Genomic DNA, 23,940 nt, shown 5'->3' with positions numbered 1-23,940 from the left:
ACAGCTAAATCAAATTCGGCTGCAAGTAATTTCAGTTCAGGCAACAAGCTAAGACATTGCTGGGACCAAAAAGAGGCACTTACTGAACCCATGTACAAGATATCTTGCCATAGTTTTAAGGCAGATGTGGTACAGAATATACATGACTACTGCAATCTTTATTTCAAGATTTGCATGATTACCATTTCCAAAAGTACTTTTAACCCCATTGTAGTAAGCAATGCTAAAAAAGCAGTATGATATAATATATTCTCCACCTAATACTGCATAAAGGTCAGCGGCTATTTACAAGCAAAATTAAATAACGTATTCATAAATCTGAGGATGATTCATTCCTCTGCCTGCGCATCCGTGCACCCCATGACATATTTCCCCGCGCATCCTTATACATGCTTCTTCTCTTCAGCTCTGATAGCTGCACCTGCCAGCGATTCTTCCATTCACTTCTTTCCTCCATTGGCTGATTCCAGAAACAGTCCAAATCAATATAAGGGTCCAAAAATAAGATTAAAACAAAAGCAACTTCTATGGCGGGGAGGAAAGAAAAACTACTCTTCCTGAGAAAGGCCAAAAAAGATAATCCACTAAGGAATTAATGGTGGTTATGCAGGAACTGCCCCCAGCAACAGCAAAAAATAAAATAAAATAAAATAAAAAAGAAAAGACAGAAACAAACAAACAACTTGAAAGGTAGGAATTTATGCAGCTTTCACTCTGCATGATTTCCAACAGTTAAATAATTGAAACTGGCAGAATTCCAGAGCTCAATGTCCCTACTGAGCAACGATTTTTGGCAAGCAAATCAGTGGGCACCTGGGTGTGTGGGGCTCCGTCACTTGATAACCGCCCATCAATTGAACATATCCACAAACCAAAAGGCACAAAGCCAAGGACAATGCTCTACATAAACAGAATTTTATTCAGAACCTGGGTTCTCAGAATTTCCTGTGGGTCTCAGTTGCAGCTTTCATTGGCTGTGACCTGAATCACTCTCACTTTCAGGTTCTACATAAACACCTGATGATAGAACTACCACTGAAGTTCAACACTTATCTAGCAGCACATATTCTCCCATGTCACCACAGTACAAAACCTGAATCACTGTCCTCAGCAATGCATAAAACTGGTCAGGAAAGGAAACTGGCTGTTTGATGGAACTTTCAACTTCTGTTTTTAGCTTTAGTTTTTGCTTAATTGTGATCATTTTCCATTTTTTGTTGAGAAATCAAACTAAACATGTTTTCAAAATTTTGAAACTGACTATAGTATTTGATAAAAAGTTTGTTTCTTTTATCTGGTGATTAAATATGTTTAATTCAATTTAAATAAACAAAAACGCCCTTTATAAAAAAAAATTGACTTTTTTTCTTCATTCAGGTTTTCCACTCTTCTTCATCCTCTCTTCACCACAGCTGGTGAATCCAAGACCTGGGTACAATTATTAATGAACCTAAACAGAGTAACTCAGATTCCCTTTGGGTTCTACATAGACTAGGGTATACATTTGGCAGCAAAACCAAACCAAGGTCTTTGCAAACCCAAATTTAAAGAAAAAAATGAGGAAAAAAGAAAGAAGGTCAAGGTCGTCAATGGGAAGGATGGAAAAGGAAAATAAAGATTAAATATACAAAGAAAGGAAGAAGAAACAAATTAAAGCTTAGGGCTGTGCATGGGGGGGAGTGAAAAAAATAGAATGGAAAGAATAATGTGGAAATATTGTTTTGGTGATTTCATTTTTTGCAGAAGTTACTGAATTTTTTTGGCACCATTTTCTACTTTTGTTGCCAAAATTTAGAAAAGTGTGACCAAATGCTCTCAAAGTTTATGGACCAGAAACCTGAGTAACAATGATTTCTAGATTTTTTTATAGTGATTTAAGCAATGGTCAATTTATAAGTTAAGACTAAACTTTCTGCAGTGGAAAATAGTCCAAGTGAAACTAGAGGAACTGGTAAGGTCAAGTGTTGTCCAATCTCAGTTTATTAAAAGTGAACCTGGAGAATGCTAATCTTCCACTCTTTTCAAGAAAGTCAAATAAAAACAAACCACCAATAGAAGGTCATGCAGCAAATGCACCAGATATGCCATTGAAGCAACAAAAATAATATAAATAAAACACGTACAACGAAAAAATAAATAACCTGGAAGATAAAATCAGAGCCATATATACAAATGCCAGATGAATAAAAACAATAAGCATCAAGACAGAAAGAAATTCAGAAATGATGTAGTAAAAGAGTAAAAGATTGATCTATTGATCCGATAAACATATAACTATTTAGCATTCAAAATCTCATGACTAATAGGAAATTTTATACGAAGAAACTGACCATTTGTATAAACCTGTATAGCTAATGGATTATCAAAAGAACATACATCTCTATCCATGACTATATATTCCACAAGACCATTATATCCCATGCAATACTTAAAGGTTTCTCACTGGTCCTATACCTCTTCCACTACAAACTCACACTATTGTTTACTATTTTCATTGGAATGCCTATTTTTCCCACATGTTGAAAACATCCTAACTGTGTCATGTGGATCTTGTTATCAATAGAAACCAATTCAACTTATTATAGATAATCTTGTTTCTAGTTCTTTCTTTCCTCATATGGCCTTGTCCCACCATAACATTCCCACCTCAATTACACTCATATTATAGACATGTTAAAACTTTAGCTTAATTGCTCACTATTCCTTGTCAAATAACAAAGTTAGGCTAACAGCTATTTGATAATATTTTCTGCTTATGGATTTGAGTAATTCCTTAAGATTTCCTAGGGTTGAAAGTATTACTACTTATCCTAGCTCGAATGGAGGATGAGGATTGCATGAACTTTTGGATCCATGAATGTAATTAATTTATGATCAATCTTATTTTCTTGGATTTAGTTCGTTGAGCGTTCTTAGGAAAGATGGCAACAACAAAAACAACTGCAACCCTTAATTCCACTAAATCAGGGGAGAAAAAATTCTGAAGCTGCCGAACCAATCCAAATGAACAGGGTACAAATAAAGAGAAGCAAGTGCATGAACATGAGTATATATCGCACAATCCGAAAGCAAGGATATGGTAACAAATACAGCAAACCCCTCATAACCCGAACAAATTCCCACCAAATAAGAGCAAATAAGATTAAAAAAAAAAAAACCGCCTAAACACAGAAAACGAACATTGAACACCACCAAAGCAATCTGCGAAATCAACTAACCACAAACCATAGATCAATACTTCAGCCAAAATACCCCCACCCCAAATTCCAAATCAGTTGCCACCAAAAGAACATCAAATCAAAGGGAAAACACAGACCCACATAACATCGCAGCGAACAACACCAGAACCCTAGAAAATCAGGAAAGCACGATACCTCATCGCTCTGGTAACGCCTTCGAGCCGAGAAGACGAGGTGAAGCCCCCTGGCCATGTCTCTGTCGTAAAGAGCCCTCTGCCTCGGGTCGGACAGCGTCTCGTAGGCCTCCTGGACCCGGATGAACCTCTGAGTGTACTCCTCGGTCCGCCCCGGCGGCGACACGTCCGGGTGGTACTTCCGCGCCAGTTGCTTGTACGCCTGCTTGATCTCCAGCAGCGTCCCCGTCTCCGGAATCCCAAGAAGCTCGTAGAAGCTCATCGCCTCCAACGCCGCCACAACGGAACCATCGTCCAACGCTGCGCTCAAACGAGGATATCCGTTCCGGTTCCGGAACCAGACACGGTTTCTCTGTAGGCGGAGGAACGCGTCCGGTATGGAGGTCCGACTGTTGGCGTTCGGGTAGGGTTTGACTGGAAGGAGAGAGAAGCGAGCGTCGCTTCTTGGTATCACTCCGTAGCTACAGCACATCTCTCTCCCTATCTCTACAACCAATAGTAGGGTATTTGGCCGAACATGAATGAGAAACTTGGGCCTTTCTCTCTCTAAATCTTTGGACTTATAGTTGGACCTTCGCTGGGATGCGGTGAACAGCAGAAAACAGAATTTTTAGGGTTTATTTAAAGAGAGAGAGAGAGAGAGAGAGAGAGAGAGAGAGAGAGAGGAGGAGATGAAGACGACGACTACTGAAACGAATTGGATTGACTCACGGCGCTCACACCAAATCCAAGCCCAAGGGGGTATAATAGTAATTTCACGTCTGCCGGTCTTTCACAGTTTCAACCCACGTAATAATTTAGTTATTTTATTTTATTAATTAACATCATCATCATCATCATAATTTAAAATTATTTAATATTAACATATGTTATTGCTAGTTGCCAATCAATCTCACACCAAATTATTCATTTATTATTAACCGATCCCATTAAGATCTAATGGAATTTCTTAATTTAATCACAATAATAATAATACCAAGATTAAATGGGTTTATCTCTCAAATCTTAATTTTTATTCTTTTGCTATTAAAAAAAATCACCACCAAATTTGATTATTAAAAAGGAAATAAATCAAATTGGGCTCTGAATTTTGGTCAATTTGAAATCTATATATTTATTTAAGAAACAAACCACAAGACCGAAATATTAATAATAAAAGAGTAAATAATATTATCGATCTGTAAATATATACTTGTCATAAAATAATTCTTATCATATCTTATAATAACCATTTAATTTTTGATTTTAAAAAAAAAAAATTCCCTATCAGATAAAGCATTCTGATTTCATGCCAACCAGCTGTTCATTAATGGTCCAATCAATTGACAACTACATATATCCATCATCAACTCACCCCACAGGACTCATCCATAATTCCACATAATGCTAGACAAAACTATGCCTTACAACTTGGCCCTTTATTTATTATTAATACAAGTTGTGCCCTATCCCTGTAAATTTCAATAACACTTGAGTGCAACTCTGAGAGGTTATCCCAAGTTGTCACAATCACCTCCATGCAAATAAATAAGGTGACCCTCCGTGACTCTCAAAAAACAAGGAGTCGCAGCGAGTACTTAACGAGCCCCTTTTTTTTAGATTGTGATGATGGAATAAAGATCCTCTGTCTCAACCACTATAAACCGTCGTTCTCTCATGTTTGTGTTTTATTTTTCTTTTACTCATCCTTACAAGCATCTATATATCCCTTACTAAATTTGTTCTTTTAACCCCTCATCTATAAAGATTTCATATTCATTATTTTCAAAATAAAATTATCTTTACACAGTTAATACTTCATTGTGTCATTTGATCTTGAAATTTAACGAATCTGTAATCTTCACAAATATCTCTGTTTCTCAAAAATTATTTTTATAACAATTCACCCCCCCCCCCCCCCCTCTTGGTGTGTCATAGCACTTTCAATCCTATCATCAATTCTTTTAAGATATTACCAACTATACAAGCTTTGTTTTGATGTGTGTATTGCATCCACCAAACCAGGTCCCAATTCTAGGTTCTCAAATGAGCTGATCTCTATATTAACTATGGGGGTAGTAATCTAATAAGAGAATGTAAAGCGAATAAATAATTTATAGAATGTTTTCATGCAGAGTAATGTGACATATTAATGACCATATATTAGAACATAATTGCAAAAGAATACTACTAGCATATAACAGTGATCACCTTTCAATGAAATATCAGTAACATAACACCTCCATTTACACACGCAATGAAATAAATACCATCCTAGTTACTACCTCTGATGACTGCTTTCTTCTATCCAAAGCAACAAAAGTAACATTGGCCTCTAAAATCCTCATTACCAACACCTAAAGACTAAATTAGGCATTTCTAGCAGCCCAAGCAATAAAAAGGTCCCACTAATGTCAACAAAAACTTTCACCTACATAAAATAAAATAAAATAAAAAGAACTTCAATTACACAACCAATCAAATCTTTCATTCCCCGCCAAGGAGTAAAAGGTCGGCTAGAATTTCAGAAAGTATCACCACTAGAAAGAGAGAGAACAAAGAGTTACCTACTCCTCATAACCTATTTCATTTCATCACATTTTCAATCCTACCTACGATGAGTGAAGAGTTGCCTTTTGGAAGTCCAAACTCAACACTTAATCATTAAAATTAACTAATAAAATTTTGACGCCAACCACTCAATCAGAGGACAGGACTCGTTATTCCAGACCTATACTTTATACATCATGGATGCCAAGTGATACTAGTCCAATCCAACACAACAAACTACCCAAGCTAGTGAGCAAGTTACAATTACCAAAAAAAAAAAAAAAAAACACCCTTTACTAACATCCCTTTTTTTATAACAGTCAAATTCAAATAATCACAGCAATTCAGAGTTGTACACACCATAACCAACATCCTAATCTGAGTAAAAGCCAAATTCTGACCTCATAAAATAAAGGTCATTTAGGAAGACCACTGCAGTCCTCACATTGAGCAAGAGTTCAAGGAGCTACACAGGATCACGTGAACAAAACCAATTCTTTCTAGTGAGTTACTGCTTCTTGTTTCCATTTATTCCTTACATAGAAAACCTAAAAAAAAAAGGTGGAGGAATAGCGTAAAAGGTGGGGGGGAAAAAGAAACCAAAAAGAACAAAAGACATAATGAGTGAAATTTGGGCATCTGCTTTTTGCTGAAGCACGCCTGAAGTTGTAAACCACAGTTTCAGCTCCCAATCCACCATATCCATAGCACACCCTAAAAATAAGTAACAAAAAGAAACCACTAGAGGGAATTGAGGAAAGGAAGAAATAAGAGAGAGAAAAAAAAAAAAAAGACAAAGGGAGGGGTGGAGAAGAGAGGAAACTGTGAAAGATGCTATTTAAAGATTGACCACAGAACAAACAACACTAGCAAAGATGGAAAACTTAGTAAGGTCGAATGGCACATACAGCAGAAACTCAACTTTATTCACTGTTCCATACTCCATGATTCTTCTAATCAACATTACAACAAAATCATTGACACCTTAAAGAAAAATTCATAGAAGGCAGTTCAAGAAATATAGCATCCATACACCTTGATTCATCTAATCAAATACTTACAATGGAATCAGCAGGATATCTTGAAATGGGCGACACCTCAAGAAAAATAGCAGCTTTATTTACCAAGACCATTTTCCATTCTTCCTCTAGTCCATATTGCAAACACATACCTAACTTATTATGCACAATGCACTGTCCTTTAATTGGTATATAATTTGCAGATGTTTGCCATAAACCCCAACAAAAGGAAAGACAAGAAATCTAAAAACCATGATAAATATAGGAGTAGCATAATGGACTATCAAACTCAGTGATTTTGGTGCTAATGTAACAGTAAATATCAAATAAATACCACACTTTATGGCTTCAAAAGAAGTTTGTAGTAACAACCACCAAGTGATAATTTTTAATTTAACACTGCAAAAATAGTAGATAAATTATTTAAAAAGGTTCAATTCACTAAAATAGAACAACTGGAATGGATGCCTATACCCACATTCCATTACCATTCCACAACTTCTACTTTCTTTTGAGGTCAACATGGCCATTCCCAAGCTCAATAGTCCCAATGTGGAATGGAACCAGAGGACTGAGAGAAGAGGAGACAGTAAAAAGACTAAGATAGAAAGCCAAGTTGGTTAAGTGTGGGAGATGTGGAATGGAATGGGAAGAGAAGAAGTGGGAAATAAGAAATAAGGCAATAAAAGATGAAAACAAGAGAAGAAAATGGGTCAAACAAGAAAAGAGAGAGGAAGTAAAAGAGGGAGGAGAGAAATTGGAGCGGGTGGAGGAAACACAGGACACAACATTTAAACTATCCTAAATGAACATTAGAACTGAAACAGCCTATTCATTCCAACAAGCCATCTTTGGAATTGCACAATATCATGGGAATAGCCATTCATTTCAGTCCCATGCTCATCTCATTCGCACCATCACTTGTTTCATATTAACAAATTGATAGAGGATGAGAGATTAATAAATAATCCAATATCTAATAACTATAGACACAAGATTTGTTGGATAAGAGAACTTGATGAGGTCTAGCCTCTTTCAATTAGAATTTATAGTATGAATGTACCAAAGATACTCCTGAAATTAAGGCTAAAGGTACTCCTAGAATTAAGGTCTAGTTGTCTACTTGTCTACTAATCATAGCTAGTCTAAACAGCTAATAAAACATTTATTCCAACACTCCCCCTCAAACTGAAGCATATAGGTCATATGCACCAATCTTGTTACAAATAGAACCAATACGAGGACCCCGAAGAAACTTAGTAAAGACGTCTACCAGTTGACCGACTGAATTGACAAAGCTAGTAGCAATACATTCAGATAAAATCTTTTCTTTGATGAAATGACAATATCCTCTCATGAAAAACAGGATTAGAGTCTATATGTAAGGCGGCTTAATTATCACAGATTAATTTCATTTGTATCACCTTGCCATATTTTAATTCTTGAAGTAGTTGTTTCAACCATATAAGTTCACATGTTGCTAAGGCCATAGCACGACATTCTACTTCGGCACTAGACCTAGCAACCACATCCTGCTTCTTACTCTTCCAAGATACCAAGTTGCCACTAATTAGAACACAATACCCGAAAGTAGAGCATCTATCTGAAGGAGATCATGCCCAATCAGTATCAAAATACCCAATCACCTGGGTATGACCCTTATCTTCGTATAACAATCCCTGACCCAATGCGCCTTTGATATATCTAAGAATGCGAATGGCAACATTCCAATGACTATCACATGGAGACTACAGAAACTGACTAACTACACTCGTAGCAAAAGAGAAGTCTTGTCAAGTGATGGTGAGGTAGCTTAGCTTTCCGACAAGTCGGCAATATCTACCAGGGTTAGATAATAGCTCCCCATATCTTGGTAAAAGCTTGATATTTGTGTCCATGGGAGTATCAACCGGTTTATAGTTAAGCAAACCAGCCTTCTCAAGAATGTCTAAGGCATATTTCCTTTGTGAAATAACTATGCCGCTTTTGGATTGGGCTACAATTTCAAGAAAATATTTCAACTTACCCAAATCTTTAGTGTGAAAACGGTTGAAGAGATGTGTCTTCAATTGAAAAATACCATCCTGATCACTTCCAGTAATGACAATATCATCCACAAAAACCACTAGATAAATGCATTGACCATTTGATGAGTGGCGATAAAAGACAAAGTGGTCAGCCTCACTGCGACTCACGCCAAATTCTTAAAGAACTATACTAAACTGTCCAACCCAAGCTCGCAGAGATTGTTTCAACCCATAAAGAGAGCGACGAAGTTTGCAGACTAATTCAGACTCCCCCTGAGCAACAAAGCCAGACGGTTGCTCCATATAGACTTCCTCCTGAAGATCTCCATGAAGAAAAGCATTCTTAATATCCAACTGATAGAGAGGCCAATGATCCATTGCAGTAATTGATAAAAACAAGCACATGGAGGCAATCTTAGCTACCGGAGAAAAAGTGTCACCGTAATCTAGGCCAAAAATATTAGTGTAACCTTTGGCAACCAGACGTGCCTTAAGGCGATCGACCTTCCCATCTGGACCAACCTTAACGGTATATACCCAGCGATAACCAGCAGTAGATTTACCTGGAGGAAGAGAAACCAACTCCCAAGTGCCACTAGAATGTAGAGCATCCATCTCATCAACCACGGCTTGACGCCACCCTGGATCTGAAAGTGCCTCACTGGTAGTTTTAGGGACATTAATCGAAGATAAAGTGGACACAAAAGCATAATAGGGTGAAGCCAAGTGATGGTAGCTAAGGAAGGTGTAGATGGGATGAGGGTTACGAGTGGAGCCAAGTGATGGTAGCTAAGGAAGGTGTAGATGGGATGAGGGTTACGAGTGGAGCGTATACCTTTTCGAGTGGCAATGGGCTCAGGAGAAGCTTCAACAGCTGGTTCAGAAGTAATGGGTTAATCTGAGGTAGGTGAGGATGTCGGAAGACGAGGTGAGTTAGCAAGTTCTTTGTCAACAGTCGCGGGAGGATGTGGACGACGATGATAAACCTGAAGGGGACGTTCACGCACAGTAGGAGCAGTGTCGAAAGAGGGAGAACAAAGGTAAGGAGTAGTAAGAACCTCAGATACTAGATGACTCTCGATAGGGGAGGAGAGAGAAAGGAGATGCCTCAAAGAATGTAACATCAGCAGACATGAAATAACGTTGTTGATCAGGAGAGTAACACTGATAGCCTTTTTGAAGTCGTGAGCAACCAAGGAAGATGCATTTGATAGCCTTGGCTAAAAGTTTGGGACGATCAGGGGTCATGTCGTGGACAAAACAAGTGCATCTAAAAACACGAAGTGGAAGGAGATAAGAACTCTGAGCAGGAAAAAGGATGGAGTGAGGGACCTCATGTTGTAAAACGGAGGAATGCATTCGGTTAATGAGATAACATGCAATGAGAACAACATCAATCCAAAAAAGGGAAGAAGCATGACTATGCAGTAAAATAGTGCGAGCTGTTTCAATCAAATGGCGATTTTTTGCGCTCAGCAACTCCATTCTGTTGGAGTGTATAGGCACATGAAGATTCATGTAAAATACCCTTAGAAGCCATGAAAGTAGTGAAAAGAGCTAAGAAATATTCTCTAGTATTGTCACTGTGGAATGCACGAATAGAAACATTAAATTGAGTATGAATCTCAGCATAGAAGTCCTTAAAGATAATAAATAACTCTGAATGGTTTTTCAATAAGAATACCCAAGAACAACAAGAGTAATCGTTGATGAAAGTGACGAAGTACCAAAAACCTAAAATAGAGGGAATGTGACAAGGACCCCAAACATCATTATGGATAAGTTCAAAAGGGGACATAGCCCGATTATTGGCATGCTTTGGAAACGAACTACGAGACTGTTTTCCAATCTGACACAACTCACAATTTAAAGTGAAAACTTTAGAAAGATGTGGGACCATCTTTTGTAACTTGGATAGACTCGGATATCCCAAACGATTATGAAGAAGAGTTGGAGATTCAGTAGAAATGCATGCTGCTAGGGAATATAGTTTGTTGAGATAATAAAGTCCCTGTGACTCACGCCCGACGCCAATCATATTTCATGTACCTCGGTCCTACATGATAACAGAATCAGCAAAGAAGGTTATGAAACAGTGAAGAGCACGTGTCAGTTTACTAATAGAAGTAAGATTAAAGGGGCTGCTAGGAACATATAAAACAGAATATAAGGATAACAAAGGAAGTGATCGTGCTTGACCAGTGCCTGTAGCGTATGTTTTGGAACTATTTGCAAGAGTAACAGATGGCAAACAAGAATAAGTAGAGAGAGAAGAAAAAAGACTTTGGTTACCAGAGAGATGATTAATTGCACCAGAATCAAGAACCCATGGTCCAGGAGTGGTAGATCGAGTAACATAAGCAACAGAATTACCAGTGTGCACCACAGAAGCAGTGGATGATGACGCAGTCTCTTTAGAAGCCTGATACTGAAGGTAGTCTTCATAATCACTTCCAATCAAAACAAGGGACGAAGAGGAATGATTCTCAAATGTTTCTGTTGAGGAATTGGCTGCGATAGACTGAACGACATTAGCAGTACATGGAGGTCGACCATGTAATTTGTGGCACTGTTCTCGAAGATGACCCCACCTATGGCAGTAGTTGCATTTAGGACAATTACCTCGTTGTGAGTTACCGCATCGGTTATTCCCTTGTTCTCCTCTACCAAAAGTTTGTGACGCCAAGACAGAGGAATCAACTTGAGAACCATTGATAACTGAAGACGAGGAAGAGACCCGAAGAAGTCTAGCAAAGGCATCTTATAGCGTCAAAACAATGGGATAAGATAATATTTGATCCCGAACTGGAGCAAGGTCAAATCGAATGGCAATCAATCCCAATACCATAAAGAATTTATTTCGTTGCTACAACTGTTCTTCTGCAATATTAGCAACAAAGAGTTGGAACTCTTCCTTCAGGGATTCTAGGCGGCCAAGGAATTCAAACATATCCATATCTTGTTACTTCAAGTGAACAATAGTGAAAACAACATAGTAGAGATGTTGGATATCACTTGTATAAAGAGATTTGGCCTTTATCCATACCTGAACACACGTCTTGTATGCTTTGTAAATAACTTATAGTTTGGGATCAATTGTTTGCCATGACATGTTGCAAAGAAGAGCGTTGGTTTTCTTCTAAGTTGCTCTCTCAGCAGCAGGAATTGCATCGGCTTTCGTATTCAGGTGATCTTCCATTCCTTGACCTATGAACCATAACTCAACAGAGACAACCCGAGACATGTAATTGGTACTTCCAACTAGTTTTTCAGAGGTAATGATAGGTGAAGAAGAAAAAGGCGAAGAGAAGCCTACAGATCTAGATTCGAAATCAACTGAAGATGCTGGACTTTCAATAATTTGGATGGAAGGCAGTTTTGAAGTGTCTTCAATGGCAGATCTGTCAGAAGGACTCTCCATGTTTTAGATGGAAGTCACTTTTGAAGTGTCTTAAATGGTAGATCTGTAGGATGTGGAGTAGATCTAGTTCAGATGGATCTGTATAAATCTAATGGGTCGGATCTGGTCTGATGGGTTAGATCTGAAACAGATCTGGACAAATCTGATGAGTTGGATCTGGTTTGATGGGTCAGATCTGGGCTAAACAAATCTGAAACGGATCTGAGCAAATCTGATGGATCGGATCTGGTTCGGTGGATCAGATCTGGGCTAAATGAATCGTGCTTTGGCGGGTCAGGTCACACCAGATCTGATTTGAGATCTGGGTTTTAAGTTAGAAACCAATTAAAAGGGCTGAAAATGCAGACCTGAAGAAGGAGATCAGCAAGAGATAACCAGATCTAGAAGCCGCGAGAGGCAGTGGCGATGCTGGGCAGCAGCAACAGCAGTGGCCGGACCGGATCTGGGTGGCGGCCAGCAACAGCAGCGGCCAGCAAATCTGGGTGGCAGCTGACAATAGCAATAGGCAGCAGATCTGGGGGGCAACCGGCGCGGATCTGGGTGGCGGCAAGCGCGGATCTGGGTGGCGGCAAGCGCGGATCTGGGTGGCGGCTAGCGCGGATCTGAGCGGCAGCAACAGAGGCCGCGATCTAGAAGGCAGCCGTCGGATGATGCGGATCTGAAGGTCACGACAACAGCGGCAACAGCTAAGTGCAGCAGCGGCAGCGACAGTGGCTAGAGGCAAACGCGATGCAGGACGGCAGATCTGGTGGCGATGGTCACGGCAGTTGCGGTAGATCTGAATCGCAACCATAGAATCGAGTGATAGACTGACAGAAGAAGAAGTGAAAGATGCTACAGCGGTGTCAGAGATTGCATGCTGGAGAGAAAATAGCCACTGCTAGAAGGAAGGGAATGCACACCGTAGGTGGAGGTGGAGGTGACTCAGGAAGTGGAGACTAGATCTAGGGTTTGTAACCTTGCTCTGATACCATGTTGGATCAGATAACTTGATGAGGTCTAGCCTCTTTCAATTAGAATTTATAGTATGAATGTACAAAAGATACTCCTGAACTTAAGGCTAAAGGTACTCCTAGAACTAAGGTCTAGTTGTCTACTTGTCTACTAATCATAGCTAGTCTAATAGCTAATTGACAGCTAATCAATCATTTATTCCAACAAGATTAAATACACATGTAAAACCAAAAGAAACCTCCAAACAAACATTAAACAAAAAGAAAAAGAAGAAATAATAAGTTCCATAACTATAGAACTTACCGGAACCTAATAAAAGAAAAATATTACCTGTTAAAGACAACATTGAATTCAGCATGGATTTATTGTACTAGTCAATCTGCTACATGTCGTAACAATGGTGCTATTCTCTCAGCAACACATCTGGTTGCAGTCAGCCTTAAGGGTTGCTTACCTAACCACAACTTATAGAGGAGAAGGAAAATAAAGAAGAACGGGAAAAAAGAAAAAAGAAAAGGGGAAAAAAAGAACAAAGAAAAAAAATAGTGATAAGGAAAGGAGTGAGGCATATGCATATGTATTAAAAGATATCACATGCTTAACCTTCTAAATGGTTTAATCCCTACCGATGATCTATAAGACCCCTAAAGGTTTCAAGAATGGGCAAGAGAACTTAACAAAGGAAACCCGTCACAAAATTGCCAAAATCTGCAACTTCATACCTTCATATAAAATCAGATAGACACAACCTTGCCAAAATGATCTGATAAAAGCGCCCAAAGAAACCAGCATGTAAGACCTGCAGTGCATGGAATGTAACAGGCCCACCAAACCATTAAAGGTAAATAAAATAGAGCCTATAATTGCTATGTCAGAATAAAGGCCTAACAGAAATTGTATCAAAAAGGACTCTTTTTTGGATAGCTAATTTTGAAAAGGGATATCACGTGTAGCTCCATTGTCTCGAGGCGATGAACTTACAGACAGATAAATGAAAGATGAAAGTACAGTTCCAGAAGATCAGATGTGTAAGTATGCTTTATCTTTACCAAATACCACATAATTAAGCAACTAAAATAATCAATGAATCTTGAAATTTTCTAGGATGTACCAATCCTACATATATAAAAGGCATTCTTCTTTGAAGAAGTATCTGACTTTGCAATATCACTTAAATATAAATTTAGTAGCATAACATGCAGAGTCACAGGAATCCATGAGCCACTTCAATCCAGAAATTCACTGTTAGAGAGATTATAGTTCAACATACATCAAGCAGCTAAGAAGTTCGATAAAAATATCGCACAGTGGATCATTAGCGGGAGTAGTAGACATTCCTCAATTCCATCAACCTTATCAGATCAACTCAGACATTATAATCAAGCTGTTCCCACTGGACCTGCAAAAAAGGGAGGGAGCTCCCCAAAAAAAGAATGAAAAAAGAAAAGGAAAAAAGAGAACGAATTATTCAATGATGAGCTAAAAGTCCCAGATGGTAATCCAGAATCAAAAGAAACACCATGCAATCTTCCAAGGATTGCCTTCAGGCAAGGGCAAGAATTCTATCCTTTCAAAGCTTCAATGACATATCCAAGATGAATCTCAAAATGCTTCAGAATTTTTGTTCATCTAGAATTTGGATCCTCAGATTTCTCATCACCACTGTCCTCCACTCCAAAAGCTTCTTGCCTATCCATATCACCTCCATCTTTTAAGTTGTCATACTGTGAGAAGCTCTTTCCATAAGTTAATGGAGAAGTAACTGGAGTCTGATCATCCTCCAAGTTAACAGCAACCCTAGAATCTGGATCCTCAAAGGAATAATCAGATTTGGCAGGTATTCTGTCATTATGCTTTAATCTTCCATCTTTATTTTCTTCTATTCTGTTGTCATCATTTTCTATTGATTTCGACCTTGAGGGCCTCCTGCCTCCTGATTTTGACTCATCAGCATGCTTCAAAGACTTCCTACTTCCCTTGCGATCCTTATCATCAGCAGATATTGACCTAGACCGCCTGCCTTCGCTATGCTTTGACTTCTCATCTCTGCCTCTCTCTAAGCTATACCTAGAGTGATGCTTATCCCCTGGTGATATTGACCTTGTGTGCTTTCTCTGTTTTGATTTGGTTTCATTCAAAACTGTTGGGGACAACCTTCTGTCTCTATTCTTTGAGTTATCTTCACCATTTCCATCCTTTTTACCATCAGAGAGATGTCTAAATTCCGTAGACTTTGACCTGGAGCGCCTTCTGTGTTTTTTGTATTTGGTTTCATCTGACTCTCTTGGAGACAACCTACCTCCTCTATAGCGTTTACCTTCTGCTGATGCTGACCTGGAACGCCTTCTGTCCCGGTGCTTTGATTTCCCTTCACTATTTCCATTGTTTTGGTCATCAGAGGGATGCCTGCGTTGCTGAGATTTTGACCTTGAGCGCCTTCGGTTTCTTGATTTGCTGTCATCATCACTTCTAGGAGATAACCTACTTCCTCTATGATGCCCTGGTGATCTTGAACTAGCACGAGAAGCCTTCCTTGTCCTATGCTTTGAACTTTCCCGATCATGTTTGGGAGAGCCAGAATCATCTCTATATGATTTTCTCATTCGAGGACTCACACTACGACTCCTGTGTCTCCTTGAGACAGAAGAATGATGGTCATGCAACCTGCCTGAATCCTTTCTCCTACTTCTGTCATTGTCATCCCTTGTATCCCTATAGGACCTCCGTTCATATTCATAGCTGGAGTAATGGCGAGATCTCAATGGTGATCTAGGCCTATAATCTCTTGAAGGACGGGATCGAGGGGAGAAAGACCGAGACCTTTGCCTTTTCCTATAATTGATAGGAGACCTTGACTTGGACATTGATCTGGATCTAGACCTGGACTTTGACCTTGCTTGCGTTTTGGATGGTGATCTGTAGATAATAGCATGAATCTATGAATTAAAAGTTGTGTGAAGAATGCAAATAGACAAACTAAACATTGACAAACATGAAACAACAGTCACCGCAAAAGAAAATGGCTACTCAAGAAATATATATATATATATATTCTACCTACTAATATCAGCTTATGTAACAGAGTTCCAGCTCATACAACAAAACAGAACAAATAACAGGGCATTGAAAATAATGTGAGCAAGTCTTATGGTCATTCTTTATATTCAACTTCAGTTATGGGATGCCTCATCTCTATGATGTTATCCAAGATGTTCAACTCTAGCTACAAAGGAAAGACAATTATATCAGATAGTTGTTAATACGCACACATAGTATTATACTAACAAAGGAAGAGACTTAGAAGAGGTTTAAGGTTTCCCCAAGTTCAGCTCTTCCTGATTTCATGAGTTCAGGAGTGATTACACTAAATCAGATTGCTATTCTTGATTTCTTTTCAAATTCTCTTGTGAGTAAGGAAGCAATCAAAGGCGTCCACACTACCAGGCACTAAAGATACGATTTCCCCTTAATATGCTCTCTACAGAAATCTCTCTGCGGCAAGAAGCCCTCTTGAACAAGCCATCCTTTTGATGTAATGCTAAAAGATCAGGTCTTCCATTTTGCAAATAAGCTCTAGGCAAAAACTTTAATAATGATACTTCCCTCCCCACAATCATCATTTATAAACATGATGATAAAAAATAAGAAAATAATCTAATTTCAGAATTCACTAAGATACCATGTCAAGAACATGGATAATGTAAAATAAGGTATGTCAAGAGCATAATTAAATAATATAAGAACAACTGTTGTGTCATTTGTATTAGATTAGGATAGATGTGTAATCGGAAACATTGTATCGCATCATTTGTATTTTTCCTGTTGTAATGTTAGATGTATAATTCTTCTAGAAGGATAACTGACCAGTTAAGTTAGTTATTTCCAGTCAATCAGTCAGTTAGCTATTTCCTTGTAAATCACGGGCTTATGGCTTATAAATAGGGATCGTGGGATAGGGGTAGAGGGATCAGTATTGTGCGCCTCACTCCGAGAAGGGTTATTTTCGGTTTCTATCTTGTGTTTGGGATTGAGCAAGAGAAGTAGAGAAAGGTTGGGTATAGCTTTGTAATCTCGGAATTCTGCTAAGCTTTCAGGGTATATGGGCTGGGTAGAATTAAGGTTCTCTTTGTAATCACCCTAAAGGGTTTTCAAGATAGTGGATTGGAGGTGCTCTAGCAGTCCGGACGTAGGTCTCATTTTGAGACCGAACCAGGATAAATCCTTTGGTGTTCTTGTTGTTTCTGTTATTCTCTTGTATGTTTCATATATCAGTTGGGTTCTCGGGTGGGAGAGTGTCTAAGGTGAGCTATTGAGTTGAGGAAATCTGTGGGAGCACTGTGTTTATCTCTAACAACAACTACTAAGTACTGAGAGGATCAAACACATAAACTCTGGATATGATTCTCTTTATCTTATGAGTTCTTAAATACAGACAGGGATTCTGTTTCCTTTACATTTTAAAAAATTGAAAAAAAAAAAAACTGTTCGCAGCTATAGAGTACGACCCCTAGGAATATCAAAGAAGCATAACTAAATATTTCTACACTAACGCAACTTCTTTTCATTCAAAAACATATTTCACCAATGACTGTCTGCTATCATCCACCTCATAATGAACATTTGACTTGGAAAAGACCCTGAGGAAATGAAAATGTAGAAGTTCAAGAAAAAATTTCACTCCCCAAGGCAAGATTGATGTCCCTGGGACACTGATGCCCTCCCTTAAAATTGAAAGATCTTCAAGAAAAATTATGAACATGAGATTTATGGATTGATAAATAATAGTTATCAGTGCTTCATCAGATAATGCTCAAAATTTGGACCTTATCTCATCACTGAATATTAAGCTTTACATCATCCAAGTTCTAGCACTGAAGTGAGAGCAATAACTCTTGATTAATAATGATATCCATCTAGCATCCACACACTATAAGACAAGCAGCAATCTTTAAAAATGGGAACCGTCCATACCTGGATTTTCTATCCGTTTCCATATCATCATTCTCAGGTGCAGCAGCTTTCAAACTTTTACTTATTTCTGCAGCTCTAGCAGCTGCAAGTTCTGTTGCAGTCTTCATGGTCGCAGCTCTGTTAGCTGCTTGCTGTGCAGTCATTGCTTGTTGCATTAAGAGAGCCTGCTGAAACTGCATCTGTTGCATGGCCACTGCTTGCTGCATCATCAGGGGCAACGATGATGAAGCAAGGGGTGAATTCAAAAGAGGTGGCTTTGTAGGAAGTGACTTGGCCATTTCAACATTCAATGGCCGACCACCAACATCCATATTGTTCAATGCCAAAGCAGCAGTTGCTTCTTCTGGCTTTGAATATTCTATGTAAGCAAAATGCTTAGAATCTGTTATAGTACATTCAACAACTGTACCGCAAAAACTAAAAAGTTGTTTCAACTGATCCACTGTGAGAAGTGGGCTAAGGTTGCTCACTTGTAGTGTCTTTTTGAGGGTATCAGCCTTCCTATCTTTGTCAGCTGATCCTGATAAGATGAACAGTGTGACAATAAAAAAAACTCCAAAACAAAATACAAGTAAAACACAAGAGGCATGGCACTATATAAAACAGAAGCAAAAGCAATAAGTTCTTAGTCCCGGAATCAAAGATTTGACTGCTACATTGGAAGGTGAAAATGATCTACAGAATTTACCAAAATATGGGTTCATGTTTATATAGATAATCAAACAAAGATACTAATGAAAGACAGAAAATAGAAGAGAAGAAAGAGAGAGAAGGAAAACAGAGAGAGGAGGAGAATATAAGGCTGAGAAGATATGGAGAACCAAATAAGAATAAGGAAAGAAATCAATCTCAATCTGTGTTCCCTGCATTATCTCCTAAACATACAAGAGACAGTATAAATATAATTCCAGCTAATCTTAAAAAATAAAAAATAAAAAAAGAACTCTAGGAAAATTAAAATACTGAACTTCTGAATATATTGAACAAAAGAATATTATATATATCCTCTTACTAATTTTTATACAATTCAATCTCCTTTTGTCCTCCTTTTCCTCCTACTGATAAGCATGGCATTGCCCTTCTTGAACCCTCTCAGATACTAATCAGAGAGAGAGAGAGAGAGAGAGAGCATATGGACACAAATATGTTACCAAAAGGAAGAAAAACCCACCACCAGTATTTGATTTGAGAAGACAATGGCTTATTAACAATAATGACCAAACGTAATACTCATTGATAATATTCTACAGGAAGCAGACAAAATAAAAAGTAAAGCATATGGCCAACTGAAATCAACATTTGAAAGTAACAACTTGGTAAGAATGGTGGGTACCAGAAGAGTCTTTGGCAGACTGTGTTTGTGATTGTGCCTGAGCAGCATGGGCTTGAAGGGCTTGAGCAGCAACAATTGCCTGCGCAGCAGCCATTGCAGCTGCAGAGGGTGCCATTGGAACTTGACTCACAGTTCCCATGTTGGTTGTAGCAGCTAATGCAGTCATCAGCAGATTGTGAGGTGGGTGAGTAAATTTACAATCAGTCTTCACACACCGTCCATTAAGATACTCTCGACAAACTTCACCAAGTGATGATCCAATCCCAGGCAACATTACTCCCCCTGATGCACCGGGAACAAGACCAGGGATCATTCCAAGTAATCCCGGGAAAGCCCCTGAAACAGAACCTGAATAGTTTGGCATGTTGGGCATGGTTTGGTTAATTAAATTTGGAAATGTTGCCACTGGAGCCGTACCCAGCAGTCCTCCAGTAGTAGTGCCTGCATAACCACAGATTTGATATTTAAAACAACTACTAACCATCAAACTAAGTTACATTCAGTGTTATTAAAAGCCCAAGGTGCACTAAGGCACAAAAGGGTATTGGAGCCTAAGGCCCACGGCGAGGCGCAAGCCTCATGAAACTAGGCGCATGCTAACTAAAATTATATATATGTATATATATTCTAATTGAAAAATAAAATATAAAATAAGTCATAACTCCTAATAAGATATTCACAAACATGTTATTAAGAAAATTACAAAATTCAATATATACTAATGAAAAGAACAATAAAAAATGCCAAAAGATGCAATCTAAAAGTTTTTTAAGTTAACTTAAATTAAATCTTAATACAATTTATAGGTCTTAAATCTTAATCAAGATTAACTAATTATGCACTTCAAATAATCTAAAAATCATTCTCGTCATCAAGATCAAACATTTCCATATTTTCATCATTAGAAGTATCATCTCTAATATCTTCTTCCACATCATCTCCCTCACTATCTTCACCTAGTTCAAATTCAATTGGAGCATTTGAAGTAGTAGCCCTTTTACTTATTGTCAAATTTGTAGTTGAAGCCATAAATTTAAACCCTAAACAGTAAAAAATTAAATAAAGCAATAAATAGTAAAATAAAAACCTAAAAAACAATTAAAAAAAGCCCAGGCGCGCCTTGGTGGTCTGCGCCCACCTGGAAGCTTTCCAGGCGCCCAAGGTGCACCTAGGTGCGCCTTTAATAACATTGGTTACATTCTAACTAAATGACAAAAGATTAAAATGAAATGTATCGAGTCCTTAAAAAGTAAAACAGGATTTCAACACCCTCAAAAGCTCTTCTATTTCTTTCTCCATAAGGACCAACATATGCACAAAGAAGTGGCTTCCAAAGGACTCACAAGGTTCCTCCTTGGATAATTACACAAACAGGAGGAAGAAAAATCCATAATTGTAGGTGGCATCACCCAACATAGAGTAAGATGATCCATCATTTACCCGTAATTGTTGCACATGAAGCTTTCATTTTACTAAGACGTATTTTCTCTCCAAAATTATTGATAGAAAGGATAAAGAAACATGTTACATTCAAAAACAAAAAAGGGTGGGCAGTACTCTTGTTCATTGGACCTATTCTACACCTCAAGAAAGGATAAGCAATGTAGCATGCCAAAAATATGTGATCATGAATTCTATTGCCCAGTTTTGGAGATTATGCCTACATTGTGAAACCAAACAAAGACCTCCTGATGCCAAGCGTAAGGATCCTTATGAAAAATGTTTTAATCTAGCCATTTGAAATATAAAGACATACAGGAAATCCGCAAAGGGATCCATAGCTCTAGCTCATCCTCAACTTTACAAGAGAAACTAAATGGCAAAAACATCTTACCCCTACACCATAGGACATGCATTTGGTGATCCAGTCCCCCTAATTAGGCCCATAATTGTCAGACACAAGTTTCCTCCAAGGTCTACTAGGCTTGCTCATAAATTTCCATAACCAACAAGGATAGATTGAACAAGCTAGCATCCTCAAGCCAAGAGCACCATCATCCAATAGTTTACAAATCTTATCCGAGTTTACTAGATGATACTTAATTTGCCCCGTAATCTAACCAAAAAAAGTTCTTTTCTATTTCTCTAATCCAATAAGTATTGATGTGGGGGCTGTAAAATAAGACGTCGTGTGGTGGGAACAGCAGACCAGGGGAAAAAAAAAGTTAAATAAGGATAGTCTAACACCTTTGATGCATAGCCTTCTTTAGGCAGTAAGCCTCTTTAGTCGTTTTCTACCACTCCACCACATGTAGCTTTACATTCAAGGGGAGACCCTAATGGAAGTTTTTGACAGGTGGAGGGGAGAGACTCAATTTTGCCATCCAAAATCTCAACAAAGGCCTCAGGGCCCAACTAATTAGCCCACAAGAATTAACTCATTTATAGGCAACACACTATGTCACAACCCTAGAAAGGCCTCAAAACAATGCAAATACATTTCAACAAGTGCTTTATAAACCTGAATTCATCCTTAAAACCAGCTTTAAAACCCCTACTGACGCAGCACGAAGCAAAGGATTTCCAGCGAAATCCTTCAAAAACAAAGAAACTGGAATCCATCAGTGATAGGAGTAACAAAACTGGAATCCACCAGTAATTTGGAGTAAAACTCACAAAGTGATTTCATTCAAAGTTAACATTAATGAAGAGGAGAACATGTTTAAATACTACTAGCAACCCTAAAATAAACATAAAACTAAAAAGACAAAACTAGACATAAATTAAAATATTATTGGACTAATATTATAAAGGCCATTTTGAGCTTGAGCACCAAATCTGTCCTACATCAGTCCCTTCCACGTCTGAAGAACTCGACCCCGAGTTATATAATTGATTTGGAAACTCCACTCAAACCTCCACCATGTAGATCCCAAATCAACTTCTCATGTAAGGATGAGGTAAGAATACAAAGCTGATTGTACTTAAACAAATACTCATCATCTTCAATTTGCCCTCTCAGAACCTCATTCTCCTTTGGACTCATTCGATAATGAGGCAAATTTCGAAGACAGCCCCGACCACTAAATCAATCTGATGTTGGATGTCTTGCATGGGAGGTAACTCATTTGGTAGCTCATCTGAGGTCAAGTCCTGAAAATCATTCAATATCTTCTGTACTCCAATCGGAACGTCGTCTCCTCTTTTACTAGTCACCATAAGCCCTTAACCACTACTGGGTAGTTGCAATCAGCGTCTCTTACAGAATTTGCAATTTCTCGCTTACCACTTGTAAGAGTAAGGAAACTCTTTGGTCGTGGCTTAGTGGATTTTTCGGTCTGCTTGAGAGGAGCCATGGCGATTTTGTGACTGTCCCATGTGAAAATCACTACATTACCATGCCCCTTCAAGGTTGAATCCACATCAAACTGCCATGGACAACCTAAAAGAATATGGCATGCATCCATGTCAATAACATCACATACCACATTGTCTCTATAATACTTGCTAACAAAAATGGGTACATTGCAAGTTTCAGCAACCCGGACTGAAGGGCCCCTCTTCACCCAATCGAGTGAATAAGGATTGGGATTGTTGTGTCATTTGTATTAGATTAGGACATATGTGTAATCAGAACATTGTATTGCAGCATTTGTATTTTTCTTGTTATAATGTTAGATGAATAAGTCTTCTAAAAGGTTTGTTTTTAGGAGAATGACTGACCAGTTAAATTAGTTATTTCCGGTCAGTCGGTCAGTTGGTTATTTCCATGTAATCCACATCTCTATGGCTTATAAATAGAGATCGTGGGATAGGGATAGTTGATCAGTAGTAGTGCGCCTCATTCCGAGAAGGGTTAGTTCCAATTTCTATCTTATGTTTGGGATTGAGTGAGAGAGGTGAGAAAGGTTGGGTATAGCTTTGTAATCTCGGAATTCTGCTAAGTTTTCAGGGTATATGGGCTGGGTAGAATTAAGGTTCTCTTTGTAATCATCCTAAAGGGTTATCAAGATAGTGGATTGGAGGTGCTCTAGCAGTCTGGACGTAAATCTCATTTTGAGACCGAACTAGGATAAATCCTTGTGTGTTCTTGTTGTTTCCGTTATTCTCTTGTATGTTTCAAATATCATTGTGTTCTCGGGTGTGGTAGTGCCTAGGGTGAGCTATTTGAGGTGAAAGAATCTGAGGGAGTGCTGCGATATACTCTAACAACGTGGTATCAGAGCCAAGAAGACTTCTTCAGCAATCAAGATTTTCAAGAAACTCAAGGAAACTTGCTCAACGCAAGAAATCGATATGGCGCCATCTGCCTCCAGATTTGACATCTATAAATTCGATGGGACAAATGATTTCAGCTTACGGAGGATAAAGAT

The 23,940-nt window shown here is 38.4% G+C and overlaps 2 protein-coding genes across 12 annotated transcripts in view; both read right to left on the bottom strand.

Annotated features, from left to right (window-relative positions):
* Positions 1 to 56: 56 nt before the first annotated feature.
* On the bottom strand, positions 57 to 4,069 carry LOC127811325 (chaperone protein dnaJ 20, chloroplastic-like). The gene is made up of 2 exons (XM_052351076.1): positions 3,375 to 4,069; positions 57 to 460 (listed from the first exon to the last, which is right to left on the bottom strand). Exons 1-2 carry the CDS (start codon positions 3,843 to 3,845, stop codon positions 311 to 313), a joined length of 621 nt encoding a protein of 206 aa, XP_052207036.1. The 5' UTR covers positions 3,846 to 4,069; the 3' UTR covers positions 57 to 310.
* LOC127811322 (uncharacterized) overlaps positions 215 to 23,940 on the bottom strand; it is a 34,578-nt gene continuing 10,852 nt past the window's right edge. For 5 of the 11 annotated variants that reach the window (XM_052351069.1, XM_052351072.1, XM_052351070.1 and 2 more), the window contains exons 3-5: positions 19,628 to 20,068; positions 18,295 to 18,814; positions 14,639 to 16,239 (exon numbers count right to left, since the gene is read on the bottom strand). In XM_052351069.1, the coding sequence (XP_052207029.1) occupies positions 14,949 to 16,239; positions 18,295 to 18,814; positions 19,628 to 20,068 (2,252 nt within the window). In that variant the 3' untranslated portion in view covers positions 14,639 to 14,948. Of the gene's footprint in view, positions 461 to 6,194; positions 6,644 to 13,653; positions 13,788 to 14,045; positions 14,123 to 14,593; positions 16,240 to 18,294; positions 18,815 to 19,627; positions 20,069 to 23,940 lie in introns of those variants that run through there. The other 6 variants (XR_008025647.1, XR_008025645.1, XR_008025646.1 and 3 more) reach the window with 6 other exon arrangements.

The sequence above is a fragment of the Diospyros lotus genome, chromosome 10 (genome assembly GCF_014633365.1).
Source record: "Diospyros lotus cultivar Yz01 chromosome 10, ASM1463336v1, whole genome shotgun sequence".
In the NCBI taxonomy this organism is placed as follows: Eukaryota; Viridiplantae; Streptophyta; class Magnoliopsida; order Ericales; family Ebenaceae; genus Diospyros; species Diospyros lotus.
Note: the sequence above shows the minus strand (reverse complement) of the source record. Positions and strands in the feature narration are given on the sequence as shown.

Excerpts from the sequence above, each read along its gene's own strand:
- LOC127811325 (XM_052351076.1), bottom strand. The coding sequence starts at position 3,845 with ATGTGCTGTAGCTACGGAGTGATACCAAGAAGCGACGCTCGCTTCTCT. Across the intron at positions 461-3,374 it reads GGCGTTACCAGAGCGATGAG|CCAATGGAGGAAAGAAGTGA; the intron begins GTATCGTGCTTT and ends TTCTGGAATCAG.